At 53.8% G+C, this 20076-nt stretch overlaps 1 protein-coding gene across 15 annotated transcripts in view; it reads left to right on the top strand.

Annotated features, from left to right (window-relative positions):
* EHMT1 (euchromatic histone lysine methyltransferase 1) overlaps positions 1 to 20076 on the top strand; it is a 143612-nt gene that overhangs the window by 70405 nt on the left and 53131 nt on the right. For 11 of the 15 annotated variants that reach the window (XM_037007474.2, XM_037007469.2, XM_037007478.2 and 8 more), the window contains 7 exons: positions 608 to 785; positions 2712 to 2869; positions 3123 to 3311; positions 8311 to 8385; positions 9879 to 9999; positions 12620 to 12751; positions 16352 to 16497. In XM_037007474.2, coding sequence (XP_036863369.1) covers positions 608 to 785; positions 2712 to 2869; positions 3123 to 3311; positions 8311 to 8385; positions 9879 to 9999; positions 12620 to 12751; positions 16352 to 16497 — 999 coding nt within the window. The remainder of the gene's footprint in view (positions 1 to 607; positions 786 to 2711; positions 2870 to 3122; positions 3312 to 8310; positions 8386 to 9878; positions 10000 to 12619; positions 12752 to 16351; positions 16498 to 20076) is intronic. The other 4 variants (XM_037007472.2, XM_037007482.2, XM_037007477.2 and 1 more) reach the window with 2 other exon arrangements.

Raw genomic sequence — 20076 nt, 5'->3', positions numbered from 1 at the left:
GCCTGTTTCTTCACTGTTCATTGCACCTACTGTGTGCCCAGGAACGTGGTAAAATTGGATTGGATTGGATCGCGATCAAGCAGAGGGTGTCTGGGCACTTTGGAGTGAAGACAGGACCACTCATCAGCTTCGGGGCTTGACATGGGGGTCTTAGGTTGCTGGAGTTGGAAGGCTGAGCCTGGAGGTAGATTGGGAGATTGGTAAAACTGAGCAAAAGGTAATTTGAAAAATGTAGAGTGATGTCCTGTGGTATGTATACCCATTTGGGAGATTTGTGGTGTAGCTGTGAGAAACTGAAAATGCTTTCTGCGTTTTTGCTGCTGTCCATCTGGGTATTTTTTGACCTGGAGACATTCTTACTCCCTGAACCGGGCTGACCGACTTGCTGCATGGGGCCCAGTAGGAAGCACGTGTGGTGGGCCCATGTTGCGACTGCTGCCCTTCAGAAATGAGCTCCGCTCTGGGGGCCACCTGTGCTTTTGGTTTCGTCTCGCTGTGGCTTGCGTCCCGGTGGAGGGGAGTTTACGGGGAAGGAGCGTGTTGGGGGTGTGTCTCAGCGATGCCTGCGTGTGCACAGTTACAGTTACTGGTTGTCTTTCTTTTGAAGCACGCAGCCGGTAAGGATCCCAGAGAGGTGCGAGAAGCTCGAGGTCATGAGGAGCTAGAGGAGATCAGTACAAACGTTACCGATTCTGGACGGCCGCAGCTTTTGCCCCCCTTCCCGCCCCTCCACCAGTCGCTACCTCAGAACCAGTGCTACGTGGCCACCGCAAGGTCGCAGACAGGTGAGGGCCTGTGGCGGTGCCCTGGGAGTTACACCTGTGCCCCGGGGCGGCCTCACCGCACACCCGCCAGCGTGCTTCGGGAGCTGGGTCCCAGCCTCGACGTGAAGGTCGCTTTCATTTCTGAGACCTTGCTGCCCTGCTCTAAGGGGCAGCAGCCCTCTCAGGGCCTGAGCCCAGTGCTGCCGGAAATACCCTGGGTGTCGGGAGGCATAGCCCAAGTGGCCGTCAGCCCCCTACCCTGGCTGCCCCGCTCCACACACTCCTATTCCTGCTCAGGTGGGGGAACACGAGCATTCGGTTCCTTCTGTGTGTGTGGGTGTTACGTGAGTGGCTTTAAGTGAGGGGCCTCCCTCTCGAGCCTTGAGGACACACTTCTGTAGAGATGAGGTGACTGTCTCCAGTGTAGAAAGGCCCTTTGCTCAAGGCCTGCACATGAGTCAGGCATCCTGGTGTTGTCACCTCTGGGGAGGGCACAGAAGTCACCCTTTCTGTGTCTACAAGTGTCTCCTACCAAGGGGAGCGTCGTCACGGTCGTCTTGGCATCACAGAGTTGCCAGCGCAGTTCTCAGCATTGTGGAATGCATAGAGAGCCTGCCCAGGCGGGGGGCCATGCTGAGGGTCAGGTCCCAGGAGCACGGGTGTGCAGCCCACTCACTGTGGCACCTTGGTGACACGTGAAGCCCTTGTGGCAGCGCCCGTGAGGACTGGGAATCTTCACACCTCGCTGCTTCCCGGCTGTCTCCCTCTGGAAGGGGCGTTGGAGCAGTGTCCGGGGAGTTATTTCAGGAAGTTTGAGAGATGCTGCAAGCTGCCGGGGCACCGAGTCTGGCAGGAGCTGTCCTTTGCCTCCTGCACCACAGCAGGGGGACGAGCAGGTCTGCATGCTACCAGGCGACTGTCCCTCCCGCTGCTCTTAGCCTGAACACACTGGCGCCCAGTTACCCATTCCGGTGCGTGGATGGCAGGCCTGCGCTTCCTTTGAAGGGTCACATGCTCAGAGCCATCCCAGTGACACGCTGCAGGGCCAGGGGGCTGTTGCCTCAGTGTCCTTGGGCCCTGGCACCCCCCTCCCCCAGGGGTAGGACGTGTGTCTTTGGGGCTCTGCTTGAGCTGTGAGCACAATGTTCCCTGTTCACAGGCTGGGTCACATCGGCGTGCTCCACCAGCCTGTTCAAGGGGTCTCCTCAGCTCTTCAGTAGAGTTCCTCTGTGTTAAAGCTGTGGAGCTTTAAAAAAAAAAACTGTAGAGAGCCTTGTTTTATAAGACCAGTCCACTTGGGACTGCTTTGTCCAGAATGTGTCCAGATGTCCCTGTGAGCCCTCCCTGCTGGGCCACTCAAGCCCCTGTGAGGCTCCCCCTCTCCCGGGCTCTCCCACTCGTGAGCCCTCACGGGTGCTGCCGCCCCCAGGAGCCCCCTGGACTTGCTTCCTCCTGTCCTCATCCTCGTGTGCTTCCCTGGTTCCCAGGGCAGTGGCTTCAAGGATGGCTTCCGCCCTGGTTTGTGGTCTGTCTGCTAGGAGGAGGGGTGGGCAGAGGAGCTGGACTCTGGCCAGCTGCATGGCTGTGCTGTAGAGATGCGGGGCAGGGGGGCTGAGCAGGCCTGTCCCCGGTGGTTGGCAGGGAGGCCGCCTCCCTCCTGGGCCTGGGTCTTGCCGGCCCTTTTGGGGAGGCCCCCCCAAGATGGGGACTGGGTGCCCCAGTGGTGCCCAAGGGGGCACTGTGTTTGCCACCGGTACAGCTGAGGGTCTTGCTGGGAAGTACTTCAGCTTTCTCTGTGACGTTTATGACCAGTAAGAGAGGCCAGCACTGTTGCAGCGTGCTGAACATTTTAGTAATTAGATTTTGTGAATGTCACCTACCTTTAAAAAACATTTGAATAGTGTTTCTTCCTTTCTTGTCCCCTTTTGACTTTTTTTTTTTTTTTAGCTTGCTTGCCTTTTGTTTTAGCAGCTGCAGTATCTCGGAAGAAAAAGCGAAGAATGGGGACCTATAGCCTGGTTCCTAAGAAAAAGACCAAAGTATTGAAACAGAGGACGGTGATTGAGATGTTTAAGAGTATAGCTCATTCCGGTGTGGGCTCCAAGGTAAGGGCTCTCACGTCACTTGCACATGCGCTTGCAAGTGTGAGCGCTGTGTGGGTCGTGGGTCACTGGGCGACCTCGGTGCCCTTGGAAGGAGCTGGGCTCTGCAGTGCCTCTGCCCTGGGCACAGCTTCTGTGAGGAGGGTCTCAGAAGGCCCAGCTGTGGCCTCTGTCCACGCAGCCCCCACCCTGGTGGGAGTTGGCAGGCGGTCCCGATGTGGCTCCACGTGACAGGCGCGCCCCGTCCATGTCGCAGGGGGAGAAGGACCTGGGGGATGGCAGCCTGCACGTGAATGGGGAGAGTTTGGAGGTGGACTCGGAGGAGGAGGACTCGGAGGAGCTTGAGGAGGAGGAGGATCAGGGAGCCGAGCAGGCCGCCGCCTTCCCCCTGGAGGACAGCAGAACTTCTAAGGAGAGCGTGTGCGACACTGATCGTTCCCGCAAGGTAGGCTTTCCTGCTTCCCTGGGTGAAGAGCGGCGAGAGAGTGGGCCGTCGGTCCCGAGGCCGAGCAGGCCGGGCGCTTCTAGGCCTGACTGAATCCCCCCTTACTTCTGACTTGGATTTTTGTGTGTGACTTCCTTGAGCTTCCAGCTAGGTGTATTCTTGCCAGAGAAGTGTGTCTCCTGTACTGACCCACTGGAGTCCGCATCTTGGGCTTTCTTTAGGCTCCCAGCTGACGGGAGCTGCTTGCTGTTGGCCTTGGTGACTGCCCCTGAGTCTGGGGCACGCTCCCTGGGGGCACCTGTTCTGCGGGTGGGGACTGACACAGGGAGGCCTCTGACCCACTGCCCGGCATGACATCCAGGCTGCTGACTGGGCCTGTGGAGGGCGGTGTGGGGTCTGTCTGCACCTGGTGTTTCCCGGATGGGCCAGATGTGTCCACCTGAGGGTGTGCGCGGGCTGGCTCTTAGCAGCAGTGTCTGCAGGTGGTGCCCGGCTCTCCGGGGCCCTGCAAGGTGCAGCTTCTGGTTAGACATCAGCACTTGTTCTCCTGGCCCCGAGAAGGCAGCTTAGATGAGGAGGGAAGAGGAGAGTTATGTCTCTGCTGTTCCATGTTATCAAGACTTCTTTGTTTAAATGTGCTGTTTTATTGGTCAAGGTTTTCTGTCACCAACGGTAGGCAGAGAAGTTCCCAGTGACCTTACTGAAACAATGACTTGTTTGGAATGCACCATTTTTTTTTTTGTTGACCAGCCTCTTACACTTTAAGTCGGCTCTCCTCTGCAGGCACAGCCTTTGACACGTGTGAATCACTTTCAGCTTTCAGAGTTTTGGGTGTGTTTCCTCTTGTCAGAACCCATGGCACTAGCCTATTTCTTTATGATTTCTGGGTTCTGTGTTTTAATTATGATAATTGGACCTTTTTCACTGGTGGTTTTGAGTAAGCTGTGTGTTAATACCTCATCTATTTCATCCTTACATATAAATGCTTGACTTGTGTAGAATTTGTTCTGTGATAGAACGTGAGGTGAGTACACTTTACTGAACTTTATCTCAGTCAAGCTTTGTAAGCAGGAGGTGAGCTCAGGGCCCCTTGTGTCCCGCAGCACACGCTGACCGGCATTTCTCTCCCTGCTGATTTACAGTGCTGTCCGTGGCCTGTGCATTTCAGTCTGTTTTGATCAAGGTTCTTATCCTGTAGAGAGAATCCAGACACCGAGCAACTCTAGATAGTGGTGTAAAGGGAAAAATCAAATGGATGTCAAGCCAACAAAAGAATCAAGCAGCATCGAGAGGACAGTGTGGCCGGGGGAGAGCGAGGGGAGGAGCAGGAGCGGGCGTGCGTGCGGCGGGGGGCCCACTGCGCCAGCCGCTCCAGAGCCTGCGGACAGGCAGGGACATCTGCCGGCCCGTTCTGGAGCCAGGCTCACTTAGAATCCTGAACATAGTGTTAGTCGGGCAAACACAGCTATGTACCCAGATAATTCTGCTCTTAAGAATTAAGGAGGCAGGGAAGAGACAGATTCATGACTGGCAGCTGTGAACACGACTTACTAGGATAACAGATGAAGTGAGAAAAACTGGAGCCATTTTACAGAGTCCAGCTGCCTGCTTGTGTGAGTGCTCATGTGACGAGGACAGGTTGGTTGTGGGCACCCCTGAGGGGGCTGCCCACCCAGCTCAGTCCATGGGGGCCCAGACTCCTGCCCGCTGCCCAGCCACTGCAGCATCGTCTCCTCTGGTTCTGTTCTCTGTGTGATGGAGCCGTGCAGCCTCACGCCTTCTGTTCTGTGGCTTATTTGTTTGTGGAGTTTATTCATATTACTAGTTCATTTTCCTTGTTACATGACAGTGGATTTCCAAGTGGTCTGGGAGGTCTGTACGGTCGGAATCATCACGGCGACATTTCTGAGATTCTATATGCCTCTTCAGCTGCCCCTCATTGGAGTTGGGCTGTGGTTAAACACGTCTCAGCTTAGGTTTCCAGGAGAGCGAGTGTGGGTGGACAGAGGGCTTCTTCACTCCCAGCAGTCAGTCCAGGAAGGGCCCCGAGAGCAGAGCATCCATGAGCCCCCAGTGTGGGGTCCCTTTGTCACTCTGCCTCTTGCGCCCACCCCACTGTTGACCACACGGGCTGCCATGGAGGATACCATGGTGCGCACGCATGTTCAGTAGGCTGTGCACTCCAGGTGAGTGTCCACAGGCATGGTGTGTGGTTTTCCCATGTCCACACCCCAGTGTCCGTCTGCTGAGTTGGCCTCACCGACCTGGCACTCTGCGTGTGAGTGTGGGTGGCGTCACGTCAGACTGAGCGTGTTCCCGACTCTCGGGAAGGTCAGGTACTTCATCTTTATTTGCCATTTGGGTGCTGTCTTTTGTGAGTGCCTCTTTAAGACTCAGCCATTTATCTGTTTGTTATCTTTCCTTTCCAAAATCATTTTGTAGGAAGTGAGCCCCGTGTCTGTGTCCCCAGTGCAGTGTCTGCCTTCTTGCTGATGAGATCGGCATCCTTGTCTCACCATCCAGGTTGGAAGCTGGGCAGTTGTTCTGGGCCTTGGTTAGGGAAGAGCTGTCCCCTCACCTCCTGCCCCGAAGCTGTGGCTCCAGCAGGGCCTGGTGGACCAGAGTTGTGTCTTACTGGGTCAGGGCCCCCTGCTTGCCACACAGCCATGGAGCCGTGCCCACCCCATGGCCTCCTAGCTCACTACGGTGCTTCCCTCGTCAGCACCAGACCCTGGTTGCCAGCCGTCCTCCCTCCTCTCTCTGATTGCTCAGGTTGCAGCTGGCGCCTCATTCCTTGGGGCAGTCACATGCTCAGTTATCAGACGACCCCTTGGAAAGCGACCCTTTCCCTCTTGACCTTGCAGGAGTTTCTGAAGCAACTGGGGTTAATTCAGTTTTAATCTACCTGTTTTGGTTGGTAGTTTCATTGCTCAGTCTTTGTGAAATAAAAACCTATCCAGAAATAAAGATAATTTCTACTAAACCAAGCTGACTAAAGATGTCAGAATCCTACAAAAAAGGTTACTGAATGCAGAAGATTTTGAAGCATTTCTAGTATTGGTAATACAGATCGCCATTTTTCTCCCCGACATGAGCACTGCAGCCTTGCTGTGCTGAGGGGCGAGAGTCAGAGGGACATGGGCGCCCGGAGGGCACGAGAAGAGCCGCTGGGAGCGTCGCTACCCAGGTCCGGGTCTGGGACAGTCAGCGGGGACATTCAAGTTTGTCATCAGTGCGCGTGATGAGAGCGGTGTCGGCGAACACCTCAGGGAGCCTTTTAACTTTTCTAAATAGAAAACCTGGGATTTGCAGAACACACAGACCTGTGAACAGCCGTCAGCACTGGCCTGCCTTTTTATCCACGCAGGGATTGTCCAAGCAGGCATTTCAGTGTGGGTCCTTGTAAGAGATCAGGACTCTTTGAAAAACAAACTGCAGTATCACACATTAAAAACTAGCTCCCAAGTTTTTCATGTCAGCAGAGGACTTAGCAATATATTTAAGAAGAAGTGTCTGTTACCTAGAAGAGGAAAACTGCACAACTTTGATGAAAGGGGTTAAAAAAGAAGACACCCGTTTGCAGAAAGACTGTTATTTGAGTGGGAAGCCCTCATTTAATTTTCCCACTTTGTCTATAAATGTAGAGCAGTTCTCGCCAAAACCTAAGAGGACTTTGTGTAGAAGGGCTGACATGGAATCGGGCCAAGAGCAGGGGTGGAGACCAGGACTGGCTGCACGAACAACACCTGGGGTGACTGTGGCTGTGCAAGAGGGGCAGGGCCGGGCGTGCCAGGCACCCTGTCTAGGGCGTGTGGGAGGAGGAGGCCTCCGTTTGTGTCATGGGGACATGGGCTTGTCAGTGTTATTGGGACAGTTGACTGGTCCTTTTGAGAAAAATAAAGGCTGACCTTTGCATCACGGAACACAAGAGTAAACTCCATTCTGGAGTTTGGTGGGGCTGGGGCTCTCAGTATACTAACAGCTGACTTGCTTACTTTAGGGGGTGTGTTTTAGGTGAATTAAATCTCGTGCTGTAATTTTAAAGAGTAAGTTCCAGAAGGTTTGAGGTGTTAACACAAAATGTTGAATTGTGGAATAAAGTGTCGGGAACTTTTTCTAGTCAGATGAGGAAGGCCTCCTAGTGTAAGACTGAGACCCAGAACCCAGGGCAGGAGGTGCAGGAGGCGAGGGACATGCTCACTTCCTGTTGTGCCTGCGGAGCGAAGGTCCCACTCCCCACTGGAGGTGCCCCTGTAGGCACAGCTGGTAGCAACATTCTTGGAACCCCATATCTAGATCCTTGCTGAGGACAGCATGTGGCAATGAGGGCCGCGTGGAGTGGGGGCCAGAGAGGCTGCCTACACCCCACAGAGCAGCAGGCTGCACCCCTGCCTTGGGGAGGGGTAGGGACCCTCATGTCAGTGTCTTTTGCATTGAAAGCCTATTCATGTATTACCTGTGTGGGTAGAAAAGATAAATATAGCAGAAGGAAGGTACCTATGTTGTGATAGGGAAAGAATGCCAGATCACAGTTTTAATTAGGTGAAAGTAACATTCACGAAAGTGTGTTCAGTGTCGAGCCGCCTGTGTAGACTGGAACCTGCTGCGTGTTCGTTCCCTCTGTGCTGAGTGTCTGCTGGAGAGAGTGTGGTCGGTGCTGCCCTGGGCTCTGGGCTGCAGGGTGGGCTTTGCATCGTGTACTGTTTTGTAGCCTCTGAAAATCTTTGCGGATTTTATTTTTCCTGCTGTATTGAGGGCAGTCTTACCCTCATGTGCGAACACCCCATACAGGCAGGGAGTGGACACGCATGCTCCTGTTGGTGCAGAGCTATGCCCTTGGCTGAAGGCAGCGCCCAGGACTCGTGCCCTGCCCCCTGGTAGGCGCGCGCCTCTCTGGGTTCACTGCCAGTGAGTTTGGTGGTGTGTTTTCATCAAGTCATCTGCCACCAACGGGTCTCATTAGTCTTTGTTTCTTTTTGGTGTGTCGTGTGGCTGTCAGATGGATGGCGAGTCTGAAGAGGAGCAGGAGTCGGCTGGCACCGGGGACGAGGAGGACGGCGACGAGTCGGATCTGGTAACCCCAGCGTTGCGCGCTGGCTGCCAGCTTGGCCGCATGGTCCGGTCATCCCGCGCGGGTTAGCGTGGGCTGGGAAGCCAGACCAGGGCCGCGGCCATGGCCAGGCACCTTGGGTCCTGGCCTTGGAGGGAGCGTGGGAGACACCCGCTCAGAGGGCTGAGGACGGGGCGGCAGCTAGAGCAGGGGTGGCATCGTGGTTCTGCCGCTGTGGCTGGTGAAGGAAGGATCTGGGGTGTCTGAGGTGGAACAGCAGGGCCTTTGGGGCTGGCTGTCCCATGGAGGTGAGGGACAGGAGCGAGGACAAGTCTGTTTTACGGGTAGCAGCAGAGTGGAGGTGTCCTGGAGGCCAGGGCCAGAGGGAGGCTGGGGGTCCAGGTCTGAGTCCTGCCTGGGACCCTTGGGAGCGGGAGAGATGGGACGCAGTGGGCGGCCTGGGACGGAGCCCACAGAGATGAGCCTTAGGCAGAGGGCAGGAGTTGGCTGTGAGGCCGTGCAGGGGTCCTCCATGCTGTGGGAAGAAAGCTCAGACACTTGGGGTCACAAGCACTGAGTGAAAGGCTCTGAAGAGGGGGGACGTGGTCAGTGGTGTCAGCGTGCTGCGTGGTACGTGACGGCGAACAGCTGTTGGGTTTGTGATGAACTGCTGCTCCTCTGGTACACGGACTGAAACGGCCATGGGCTTTGGGTGCAGTGCTTGCCAGGATCCCTTCGGAAATTTTTGCCCAAACAGGGACGCAGGGATGAGGTGGGTGGGGGGCTCAGGGTGTAGGGCCCCTCTATCAGGGAGGACTGAGGGCAGACTCCGAGTCCAGCACCACAGCACGTCGGGTGTGCCTGGTGTATCTTTTTGACTTGTGAACACATTGTTTTAAATTTCTCTTTATGACACTAGGAAGCAGGAATTGTAGAGCCCCTTTCTGTGGGGGTCCCCTGCAGAAAGTTAGTGGTTCCTGCTGTGCATCTGTGTGGGATTCTTGGCAGTTAGATGGATGCCCTTTTTGCATCTAGATTTCAGAAGCAGCCAAAAACATCTTGAAAAATTTTAAGTTAATTATAACCTCTCCCCTTGTTCCCCACATAGATAATTAATGTGGACGTGGCTTCAGAAGCAAACCGGGCATGGGCTGTCCCCTTTCTCACGAGCAGATGACTGGGTGCATGAGATCCAGTGACCAGTGGCTCCCCGAGCTTAGCCGGTGGCTCCCGAGTAGTGCTTTCTCACTTACGCTCTTTTGTGCCAAACTCAGATGAAATTTATACATTCCACTGTCATTGTTCTGGCTTTTTTTTTTTTTACCTGTAAAATAACTGAGCTTGGCGTTTAAGGGAAAAAATGGGCATCTTTGAGAATGTGACCCAGAACGACATCTGAAAGTGAAAATCATCTTCTAATTAGTAATTCTGTTTTGCAAGAAAACAAACCTCCTAGTGCTTTCTGCGCTCAGGAGACCCCATGCTTTACTCTTCTGTTCCTGCTCCCTGGTCCCCAGAGCTCCGAATCCAGTATCAAGAAGAGGTTCCTCAAGAGGAAAGGGAAGCCCGACAGCCCCTGGGTCAAGCCGGCGAGGAGGAGGAGGCGGAGAGGCAAAAGGAAGCCGAGCGGAGGGCTGGGTGAGCGAGGCGCCCAGGGGGCGGGGCTGGGCTTCTGCGTAGAATCTTGTTCGAAAAGAGGGCTCCACTGCTCAGAAAACCGACGAGACATGTGGGAGATGGCTTCGTCAGAGACACTGGGGCCTGAAGTGGCTTCCCTCTGGGAAACTCCCTGTGCTGCCGGCTCCAGGGACCCTGGAGCTGCAGGGGTCATCGGCCTGTCTCCTCAAGTGACAGGAGCCCTTGGTGCCCATGTGGGCAGCACCCTGGCCCACGGTGGCTCTTGGCCCTTCAGTCAGACCCCCTGTTTCAGAGGTGAGTTTTGTTGAAGGGAAAAGGGGGAAGAAAATGACCCTCAAATCCAAAGGGGGCAGGCCTGGTGGCTGGGACCTTCTCACAGCTTTGTCGTGGGAGGCTTGGCGTGTGGCGTAGCACACAAGACCCAGGTGGTGGGCTTGAGCACGTGTACATGGCGCCCCATCCCCGGTAGGTCCGCGCCCTGCCGTCCCGTGGGGGCCTGACCTCCCCCCAGCCAGCGCCCCTGTCCCCAGGCACTTTGGCTCCGTCTTCCATCCACAGGCCCGTCACGCCACAGCTCACCATGGGTGGGGTCCCTGGGGGAGCCCCTCTGTCGCTGGGATAGTCAGTGCACCGCGGTGCGTGTCTGCTGGGGGCGGTGTCCCAGGCGTCCACCTGTCGATGTAGGCTCTGTTGGCATTTCGGCCATTACAGATGAAACCACTGTGAGCAGTAGAGTGTGGTCCGCACGAGCGGGGGCTGTTTCTCCTGGGTGAACATTGCCCTGCGGGGACTCGGCCCTGCACCGCAGGTCTAGCATTTGTCAGCCGCCTGGTCGGGCTTGCACTCCCCCAGCAGCACGCGAGCGCCCACCGCACCCGCCTCACGGATGGTCTCTGATGTCAGTGCTGCTGCCGAGAGCCGGGGCGGCCTCCTCCTAGTTCACTTTGGGTTCATATAAGGAATGATGAGGTCGCACATCCTCGTTTTTGTGTGTCTTCTTCTGCAAGTGTTTATGTCTTCTGATCATCTTAAGACAGATTGTGTGCCTTCTCATTGATACATGCTGGATACAGGTCTTTTGTCAGACACATTGTTTGCAAATATCTGCGCCTAGGACAAGTTTTAAAAATTTTGGTTGACTTCTGATATATGAATTACTTTCTTTTAAAATTCATGCTTTTTGTGATCTCAGAAATCTTTAACCCAAGCCACAAAGATCTTGTGCTATGTTCTCTTCTTGAACATCATGGTGTCAGCCCTCACACCGGGTCTCTGACCCATTTTTCATTCTTCGTGTGCAGGGGAGGCAGGGCCAAGCTTGCTTCTGCAGGCGGACACCCAGGTGGCCCAGCGCCACGGATGCACTGGCACCCTCTCTCCCTCGCAGCCTTCGGACCTTTGTCAGCATTCTCTGTGCACTGTCTCTGGACTTACAAGTTTCGTTTTGTTTATCTTTATCCCAGTACCACAAAGCCAAGGAATTTGTTCCTTTTTTCACAACTTTAGCCATTCTTCTACATCTTCCTGATGTAGGAGATTTACTAAATGGATGTTGGAGAAGCAAAACTGTGCCCTGAAGTGCAGGGCTGCAGTGTGCCTGTGTGTGGCAGTCACAGGTTTGGGCTGGAGTCGCGTGGCAGGTGGGGCTCGAAGCTCCCCCCAGGTGCATGTGGGCTTCCCCTGGACTTCAGCTCTTTTCTTTTTGCCATGACTGCTGGTGGAGGTTGGCACAGAACGAGACTTTTCCTGCTTTCTGACCAGGTCTGTGCAGATCCAGGACTAAAAGTCATTCGCGATCTCTGTGCTCCTGGGTATGAAATGCACACACACACATTTACCCACACAGGAGTTGGGAGTCTTTCTTCTCCTGAGGTGTTTTAAGTTGCACGGGGATTTCTCGTGTTGAGCAGCTGGGTGTGATGACTCCTTAGGGGGCCGGCCTCTTCCCTGTCTGCCCCATGCTAGCCTACATTCAGACTTAGGGTCCATACCTGTCCTGGGGCTCACTTCTGATCATTGAATTCATACTGACGACCAGTGTTCAGAAGTTTGACTGTGAAATGTGGGCATTTGCTATTTGCTGTGTTAGATGTGTCCTCTGTGAACACACACTTCCACAGGCTTCCTCAGGGAAGCCCTTAATGCTGGCAAAGGCCTGCGGTCCTGCACCTTTTCCCTGTGAATCCCAAACCCCAGGCGTCTGTGAGGTTGGGCAGATGCCCAATGGCACTGCCCATATGGGTGGGGCTGCTGCTTCAGCCCCTGGCACTGTGGTTTTCCAAACCTGCAAGTCAGAGCTTTCTGTTTTATCTTTCAGGTAGTATTCACAGAACACACAGGTCCCATGTTTTTATCCATTTCCTTGTTACCGATCAGTCTTTATCTTGTTACACAAAGATGTTGCTGCGTGTCAGTACCTTTATGATTTTTGATGCGCCCCTGCCCCTGTGAATGTTACGTGGAAATGGGGTAGATTGTGAAATGGTGCCTGGGAAAACTTGGTGAAGCTGCAGGGCTGGGCGCCAGAGTGGGGCTGCGTTGTCGGCACAGTTAATTGGTGCTCCTGGGGGGCCTGGCCGGCAGCCTAGTGCAGTATCTCATGTGGTGCCTTTGAATGCAGGTTCTGAAGCATATGCATCGTCCTCAGGAAGTGCAGAGCAGACAGCGCCAGGAGACAGCACGGGGTACATGGAGGTGTCTCTGGACTCGCTGGAGCTCTGCGTCAAGGGGACACTGCCCTCGCAAGCAGAAGGTGAGTGGCAGTGTCCAGGGCTGGGCACCCTCTTGCCCCTTGTTTGCTGGCAGCATCCTTGGAGTCAGTGTGGTGCCCCGGGACAGCGGGCTAAATGCATTCCTGAGTGGCTGCAAGGGTGCTGCCCCAGGTGTGTCCGCTGGTCCCCCCTGCAGTGCCCCGGTGTGTCCGCTGGTCCCCGGGGGGTGCAGCAGCGCCCATGCAGGGCAGCCTCCAGGGTAAGCAGCAGGTGCCTCAGCATGGGATCAGGCTGTTGGGGGTTGTGGCCCGCAACCTCCCTAAGAGCCGGATGGTCTCAGGAGGCGCTCCGAGTGAGACGGCCCTCCTGACCCGCCTGTGTTTAGGAAATACACCTGAGTGTGGGCATCTGGTGGTGCCGTCTGTGTGCTGTGGCCCTTCTGCCGTCTCTGATTCTAACCACGACTGGTGGGAACGTCTTCCGGTCGGTGCTGAGCTGACAGCACTCTGATGTGTTCTGTAATGGAGTGAAGTGAAGGTTGGTCTGCTGGGCCTCCAGGTCACACACAGGTGTGTCAGCAGCTCCTGGGCATCCCAGCCTGGAGTACACCCCACATGCATCGTGCCCAACTCTTAGGATCACTCACACTCACACTGAAGGCTGTTTAAAGACCTTTTAACAATGAAAATCAACTGCTCTGATCATTTGGCGCACTCCACCTGAACAGCGTGGAATCCTTGGGTTCCTCCACTCTCCACAGACTGGGGGCTGTGAGCTGTGGGTGCTTCAGGGTTAGCCAGTCACTCTTAAAGGATACGTAACTAGGACTGTGAATGCTTGAGGAATTTCGATCTATCTCTTTTATTTAGGAAATCACACATTTAGCTTAAGACATAAATGGTAGGCTTGTCCTCTGGAGAAAGGACTTTCTATCTTCTTGTACCAAGTGGAACAGAGACCCTGCCCTGTGTCACAAAGTCTCCTGCTTTCTGTCTGGCAAGATGCTGTGGGGAATTTCTCTAAACCTGCTTCTAGATTTGTCCCAGGAAGTCACAGACGTGGCTGTGAGCAGGAAGTAGTATTTAACCAGATTGCCCCCTACGCCCACTGGTTGGAGGTGAGAAGGCCATGCAGTCCACACGGACCCCACCATTCAGTAGGTGGGTGACTTTGGCTTGCCCCAGCTTGTTATTGGAGCTGAGCAGCGGGAGGTTGAGTGAGGCAGCATTTCGGAGGCTTCTGCCTTTACGTTTTTTTTTAAGGTACCATTAATACACACTCTTATGAAGGCTTCCCAAGAAAAACAATGTGGTTATTACATTCACCCTTATTATCGAGTCCCCCCCACACCCCATTGCAGGCACTGTCCATCAGTGTAGTGAGATGCCACAGAGTCCCTACTTGTCTTCTCTGCGCTACACCGTCTTCCCAGTACCACAAAGTTTTTCACAACTTTAGCCATTCTTCTACATCCTCCTGATGTAGAAGGAGATTTACTAAATGGATGTTGGGGAAGCAAAACTGTGCCCTCACGCACCATGTGCACCAATCATGATACCCCCAATCCCCTTCTCCCTCCCTCCCCTTCCCCTTGGCAACCGCTAGTCCCTTCTTGGAGTCTGCGAGTCTGCTGCTATTTTGTTCCTTCAGTTTGTTTCGTTGTTATACTCCACAAATGAGGGGAATCATTTGGTACTTGTCTTTCTCCGCCTGGCTTATTTCACTGAGCATAATACCCTCCAGCTCCATCCATGTTGTTGCAAATGGTAGGACTTTCGCCTTTGCATTTTTATGTTCTGTCTCTGGTAACAGACAGGCGGAAGAGCCAAGTCAGGGAAGTAGGAGAAAGAACTGAGTCGGCCTGAAGCCACAACACTTTGTAAGCTGGCCGCCCAAGGCTTGTTTTCCCCTGATAGGTAAGCGCAGACTGACTAGCAGGGAGTGATCTGCTCGGTCACGCTTTGCATTCGGGGCATTGGCACATGGGAGACACAAGTCACATGGCTGAGCTGTGTTCCTCCTGCTTTTTAGCCCAAGAGTTTGGGGCACTTTGAGGGGAGCCTGAGGCTGCCCAGGAGGGGTGGAGCCCTCCGTCTGTTGGAGACCTGGCTAGTGCACCTGTGACTGGGCGGAGGGCCCAGGGGGCTCAGGTGGGCCCCGGCTTGAGCCTGAAGAATATTCTTGCTGAGATCTGAAGTTGCTGCTGGCATGTCTGCTTCCTCTCGGGCCCTCAGGTCTGGAGTTGAGGTTGAGCAGTGTGACCCAGTAGGTGACTACAGGGAGGAGAGGAGCTGGTGACATGGAAATGTGAGTGGGCCTCTCAGGAGCTGACCCTCACTGGGTCAAACCAGAGGTGGACTTCCCTGGTTTGGTGTCTTCCTGGTGGGCCCCACTCCTGGAGACAGGAGTGTACCCCAAGTTAAGCAGTCTACATCTCTGGCACACATGGGAGGTACGGGCCCTTGCCCCTGCCTCTGCTTTCTCAGCCAGGCTGCTTGGCACCTTTGGGCTGACTGTGTCCTCATTTTGAAATCAGTTGTTGAGCAGGAGTGTCCCTGAGGTCCTCCATCTCCCTGCTCCTCTCAGAGAAGTCCATCTCTTGGGTTGTGGGTAGCCCAGGGCCTGGCTGCGCTAGGTGCTGGTAGCCCCATGGGGTGGAGTGGCCTCCTGCATGGAGCCCCTGGGACCCTGCCATCGGTCACTGACTGACCCTAAGTCTGGAGTGTCTCTTGGCCTTGACCAGCGTCAGGTCACAGGGCAAAGATGGATAGTTGGGGCCTGTTTGTGGATGTGAAGTTAGAGTTTGTTATTCTGATTAAGAGAGGAAATGGTGTGGAGACAGCAGACCACCTCGTCTGTGGTTTGCCACAAGATAGGACGTGAGGCCCTGTGCCTGCCTTTATAGCAGCTGCCAGTGGGAGCCAGGGGTCTTCTGGCAGCCAGCCTATGCCCCCACCCTCACAAGGCGGCCTTGGGTGAGGGGCTCCGTGCTCAGATGGGGATGCAGCCTCCTGCCTCCCCAGCGCACCGCTCAGCCCACTGTCTTTGCAGGGGGTGGGGAGGTGGGGAAGAAGGAACTGCTCACATTAATGTTTGTACTGATGCCCCACTTTCCCCCAATTTCTCCCTCCTTCAACCTAAAAAATGGGCTCTTTGGATGTTGTAGCAGGTGAGGAGTGTTCTAGATAACAGATAAATTATTATTAAGCACTTCCTAGTTGAGTTGAATGTTTGTTTTGTGGCTGTGATTGTAAAGCCAAGTGAGGAAAACAAGGCCCAGGCATGCAGTGAGCACTTCCTTGTGTGGGGCCAAAGGTCGGCAGCCGCTGAGGCACGGTCTCTGAACCAATGTCGTGGCTCCTGGGGGCATGGTTAGCAATTAAATCTCGTGAGCCTGGCAGGCAGTGCACGGCTGGAGCCCTGTCCTGCGTGGTGGGTGGTCCACAGACACTGGTGTTCCCACTGTTCCTGCTGCTGTGCCAGCAAAGTAACTCGTGTTGCTTTTATTTCCCACAGAGACTGTGGTTGGGCGCCTTTCGGATGGCACTACTGAAGGGCGATAATGTGTCACTGAGTGACAAAGCCCATCTGGGCACGTGCTCTACTCATGGTGACTGACACGTGTGTCTGTGTGACTTTAGGGCTGGCCAATGGTCCTGATGCAGTGGAGACGGACGGCCTCCAGGAAGTGCCCCTTTGCAGCTGCCGGATGGAAACCCCAAAAAGCCGGGAGATCACCACTCTGGCCAACAACCAGTGCATGGCCACGGAGAGTGTGGACCACGAAGTAAGCACTTCACTGGGTTACGAGAGACCGGGCTGTGCCCAAAGAGCACAGCCTGCTCAGAGGGCACCCTCATGGGTGCCTGGTGCCCACAACGAACGAAAGAGAGGTCAAAACTGGGTCTAGAGCCTTTTAGAACGACAGGATCCATGTGGTACATGTGGTTGTGTGTGGATTAAAATGACCTGGAGGCTTAATTGCTCTGAGCACCATGCTTCTGCAGAGGTTTCCTAGCTTGCTGTGAACAGGCTCCACGCGCAGACTTTCCGCGGGCCCTCTGCCTTTTTCAATGGCCTTCCCGTGAAAGTGTGCACCTCCCTTCTGCGCCAGCTCTGACTCTCCCCTTCCTGTCTGGGTTTTGAGGGAGCATTTTAAAGCAAACTCCATCTTAAATTAAGTATCTCACTTCGTATCTCCCGTAAGAAGACAGAAAAGGTTTAGTTGTGACAAAGGAGCAGGAATTTCCTGTTGTTATATAGTGCGTCGATAGCTCATAGTCCAGCATCTGTAAAATAATGTCTTTTTGCAGTTTGTTTTTTCTAATTGAATCCAAGTTTCACTCCTTGTACTTGCTGCAGTGTCCCTTAAGTCTTCTGTAAAAAAAGATTTATCCAGAACCCTTCCAGCCTCCCCTCCCCCACTGTTGACGTGTTGAAAGGGACACATGAGCCCCTGTCACCCAGACCTGGATTTGCTGGTGGCTTTCTGTGGGGTGAAGGCATCCCTTCACCCCTGTAACCTAAAAGGGAGGCCTAAACACTTGAGTTAGATTCAGGTGTTTGAGGTTTTGGGCTTTATTTCCATTTGTTTCTGGTAAGGATGCTTTGCAGGGAGTGTGGGGAGCATGCCCTGCGTCAGGAACGATGCTGAGTCGGTTTCCATGGCGATGGCCTGTCCCTTCCTCACCTGCTTCCCTGATGGGGTCCCTGTCGTCAGCCACCACTGTGGCCGTTGGTCCCCTGGAAGTTGCTGGGAGGTGCTTTAGCAGTTCCAGCTTCCTTCTGCAGTTTATGACTGGAAGTCCTCTCATCTGCTGGGGCGACTTGGTGCTTCTAAAAGAACAAAGATGCTTCACAGTGGGCAGCAGAGCACATAACTGCTTCCTGGCCTTTGCTTTTCACTTTTCAGAGTACGGAGTTGGTGTCTGAACAACTTCAGGGGCTGAGTTTTGCTCCCCTCTTCCTTTCCCATTTAAGGAATCATGGTCTTTTCCGGCCGTCCCCAGTGTGTTATGAACGTTCTTGTTGTAGAAGCAGGTCCAGGAGCAGAACAAGACAGGTTTGTGGCCCAGTGAGTCTGTGTAGGATGAGTTCCCTGGAAACCACCACCAAGGTCAGGGACAGGCTCCGGGCCTCAGTCTCCCCCTCCACTTCTGCAGAGCTCACTTCTGTCTGAGCGTGGCTCCCTGAACTGTCGCCTTTTCATCTTTGAATTTACTTACGGCCCTCTTCCCTTTCTTCTCCCTTCAGTTTATCTGTGCGCAGTCCAGGCTGTTGACCGGTGCCTGCAGTCTAAGGGCCCCCCCCACAAGGGTGGGGACTTAGGGGGAGTTAAAAACCCAAGATGGGAGGAACATGGTATCTGGTTGTCCCTGCTTTTCTGTAGTAGCTGTTGACTCCCGATGCCTGTATTTATTAAATCACCGGAGGTCTCAGAATGGCGCTCCTCTTTTATTGTTCATTTATTAGTTGAAACAGTTTTATGAAAAGATCTGTCTTCTCATCCACTGTTTACACAGTGCACGTCTCACCGGGGAAGAAGCTGAACGGGGGAGCTTTTCTGTTTCCTAGTCTTGCAGATAATGAAGTTGTTCTCGGTCATCTTCTGAGATTGACCAGTTTGTTGTAAAATGTCATTATGGACTTATATATGTAGACATATTTGATGGGTTTAATTAGTGCCCTCATTGAAGCCAGGTTGTCCCGTTTTGGGCATGGGTCCTGTGAGCTGTTTCATGGAGTCTGCAAGGTCGAAACTGCTTTCAGGAGGACACTAAAAAGCTGTGTGCCCTTCACAGCACGCATGGAACACTTCTCACATCTGGAAGGCTGTGTAGCTCAGGGAGTTAGTGATTTCCACGGTGCCACAGAGTCATTCAGTGAGTGCAGGACACACCTGTGGGTTTTAGCCCATGGCACTGGACCTCGGGACCATGGCTGAGGTCACACATGGTGATGCTCTAAGGACTGAGCTACTGGTTGTTGGGTTTCAGTGTGGGATCGAAGGGTTTCCTGTTCTGGATACAGCAGCAGACATGAGAATCCAGCTGTCTCATCAAACCAGATAGTAACAAGTTCTGCAAACAAAACAGTGCCACTCTTCCTATTAAAATTTATTTTTGTTTTGGAATTTTATTTTCTTAAAATACGTTCTTTATGTTGATGTGATAGCTTTGTTGCTATTTTATAATAAATCAAAATTAAAAAATTCAAATCTCTAATGTGGCAAATATCTGTAGATACACTCACTTGGACAAAAGCTCTTTGGGACCCTCCATAGTTTTTCAGAGTGTGAAAAGAGCCTTCAGACCAGGCATTTGGGGCCACCGGGCCTCCCTTGTCTTCAGCGCTCTGGTCCTGGTTCTGTTGCGAGTGCCCTGCGCCCTGGACTGGGAGGGAAGCTGCAGGTCGGCTCGAGCATCTCCAGAGGCAGCTGCAGGGCCACCGGGTGCCCGAGGCCTCGCTGGCAGTAGGGGGACAGCCCTTCCTGCCAGAGCCCTGGTGCCCTGGGGGCCGTCTCCTGCCAGGTCTCCTGTCTCCGCTCTCCTGCATCTTGTGGCTGCACTGACTTGGCTTTTTAAAAAATGCCTGTGGGTTTTGTTTTGGTTTCTCTGCCTAGTTGCTCTGTTATGTGGGATTCCAGGAAATTCTTAGGCCACTGCTGTTTTCACCAGAATATTTTTGTCTTTTGATGCTCAACCTGTCACCTCTTCAGCTGGTAGCAGTCCTCTTGGAGGTGAGGTCCTGTCTTGTTTCTTCCATTGGATTCGCTGAGGTGTGGGTCTGAGTCTCCCATGTGTGGCTCTGCATCTTGGTGAATGCGTGCAGTCGTGTGGCGACCGGCACTGTGCAGACCTGCTGCTGGGCTCTGTGACGCTTCTCTGGCCCCGTCCTTAGCTATCTCTGAGGGGGTGTGGTGCCACCAGCCAAAGTCGTGGATTCCTCCTTCCTGAGCATGGGTCGTTGTGAGTGTTTGGTGCTCTGTGGCCACAGGTGCACACGTCTCTGGGTGAACTGACTCCCGGGGTCTTCCTTCCGTGTCCCTCGGTACCCTGTTTGAGACACCGTGTGCTGAGATCTCGCTTGTCTGATACTGACATAGCCACCTGGTTCATTTTGAGTAGTGTGTGCATGACATATACTTTTAGCCTTTCATTTCTAACCTCTGTCTTTAGACAGCAGATCATTGGGTTGTACTCTGCAAATGCTCTAGTGAGCTCTGTTTTAATCGGTATGTTGAGACCTTCTCCACTTAACCTAATCACTGATAACGGTTGGGTTACGATCTGACACACCGATAGTGTTCAGATTTATACCATCTGTCTCTCCTTTTTCGTCATGTTCTATGCTTTGGGTTGAATTT

Source organism: Manis javanica, chromosome 2, assembly GCF_040802235.1.
Source record: "Manis javanica isolate MJ-LG chromosome 2, MJ_LKY, whole genome shotgun sequence".
Taxonomy (NCBI): Eukaryota; Metazoa; Chordata; class Mammalia; order Pholidota; family Manidae; genus Manis; species Manis javanica.
Note: the sequence above shows the minus strand (reverse complement) of the source record. Positions and strands in the feature narration are given on the sequence as shown.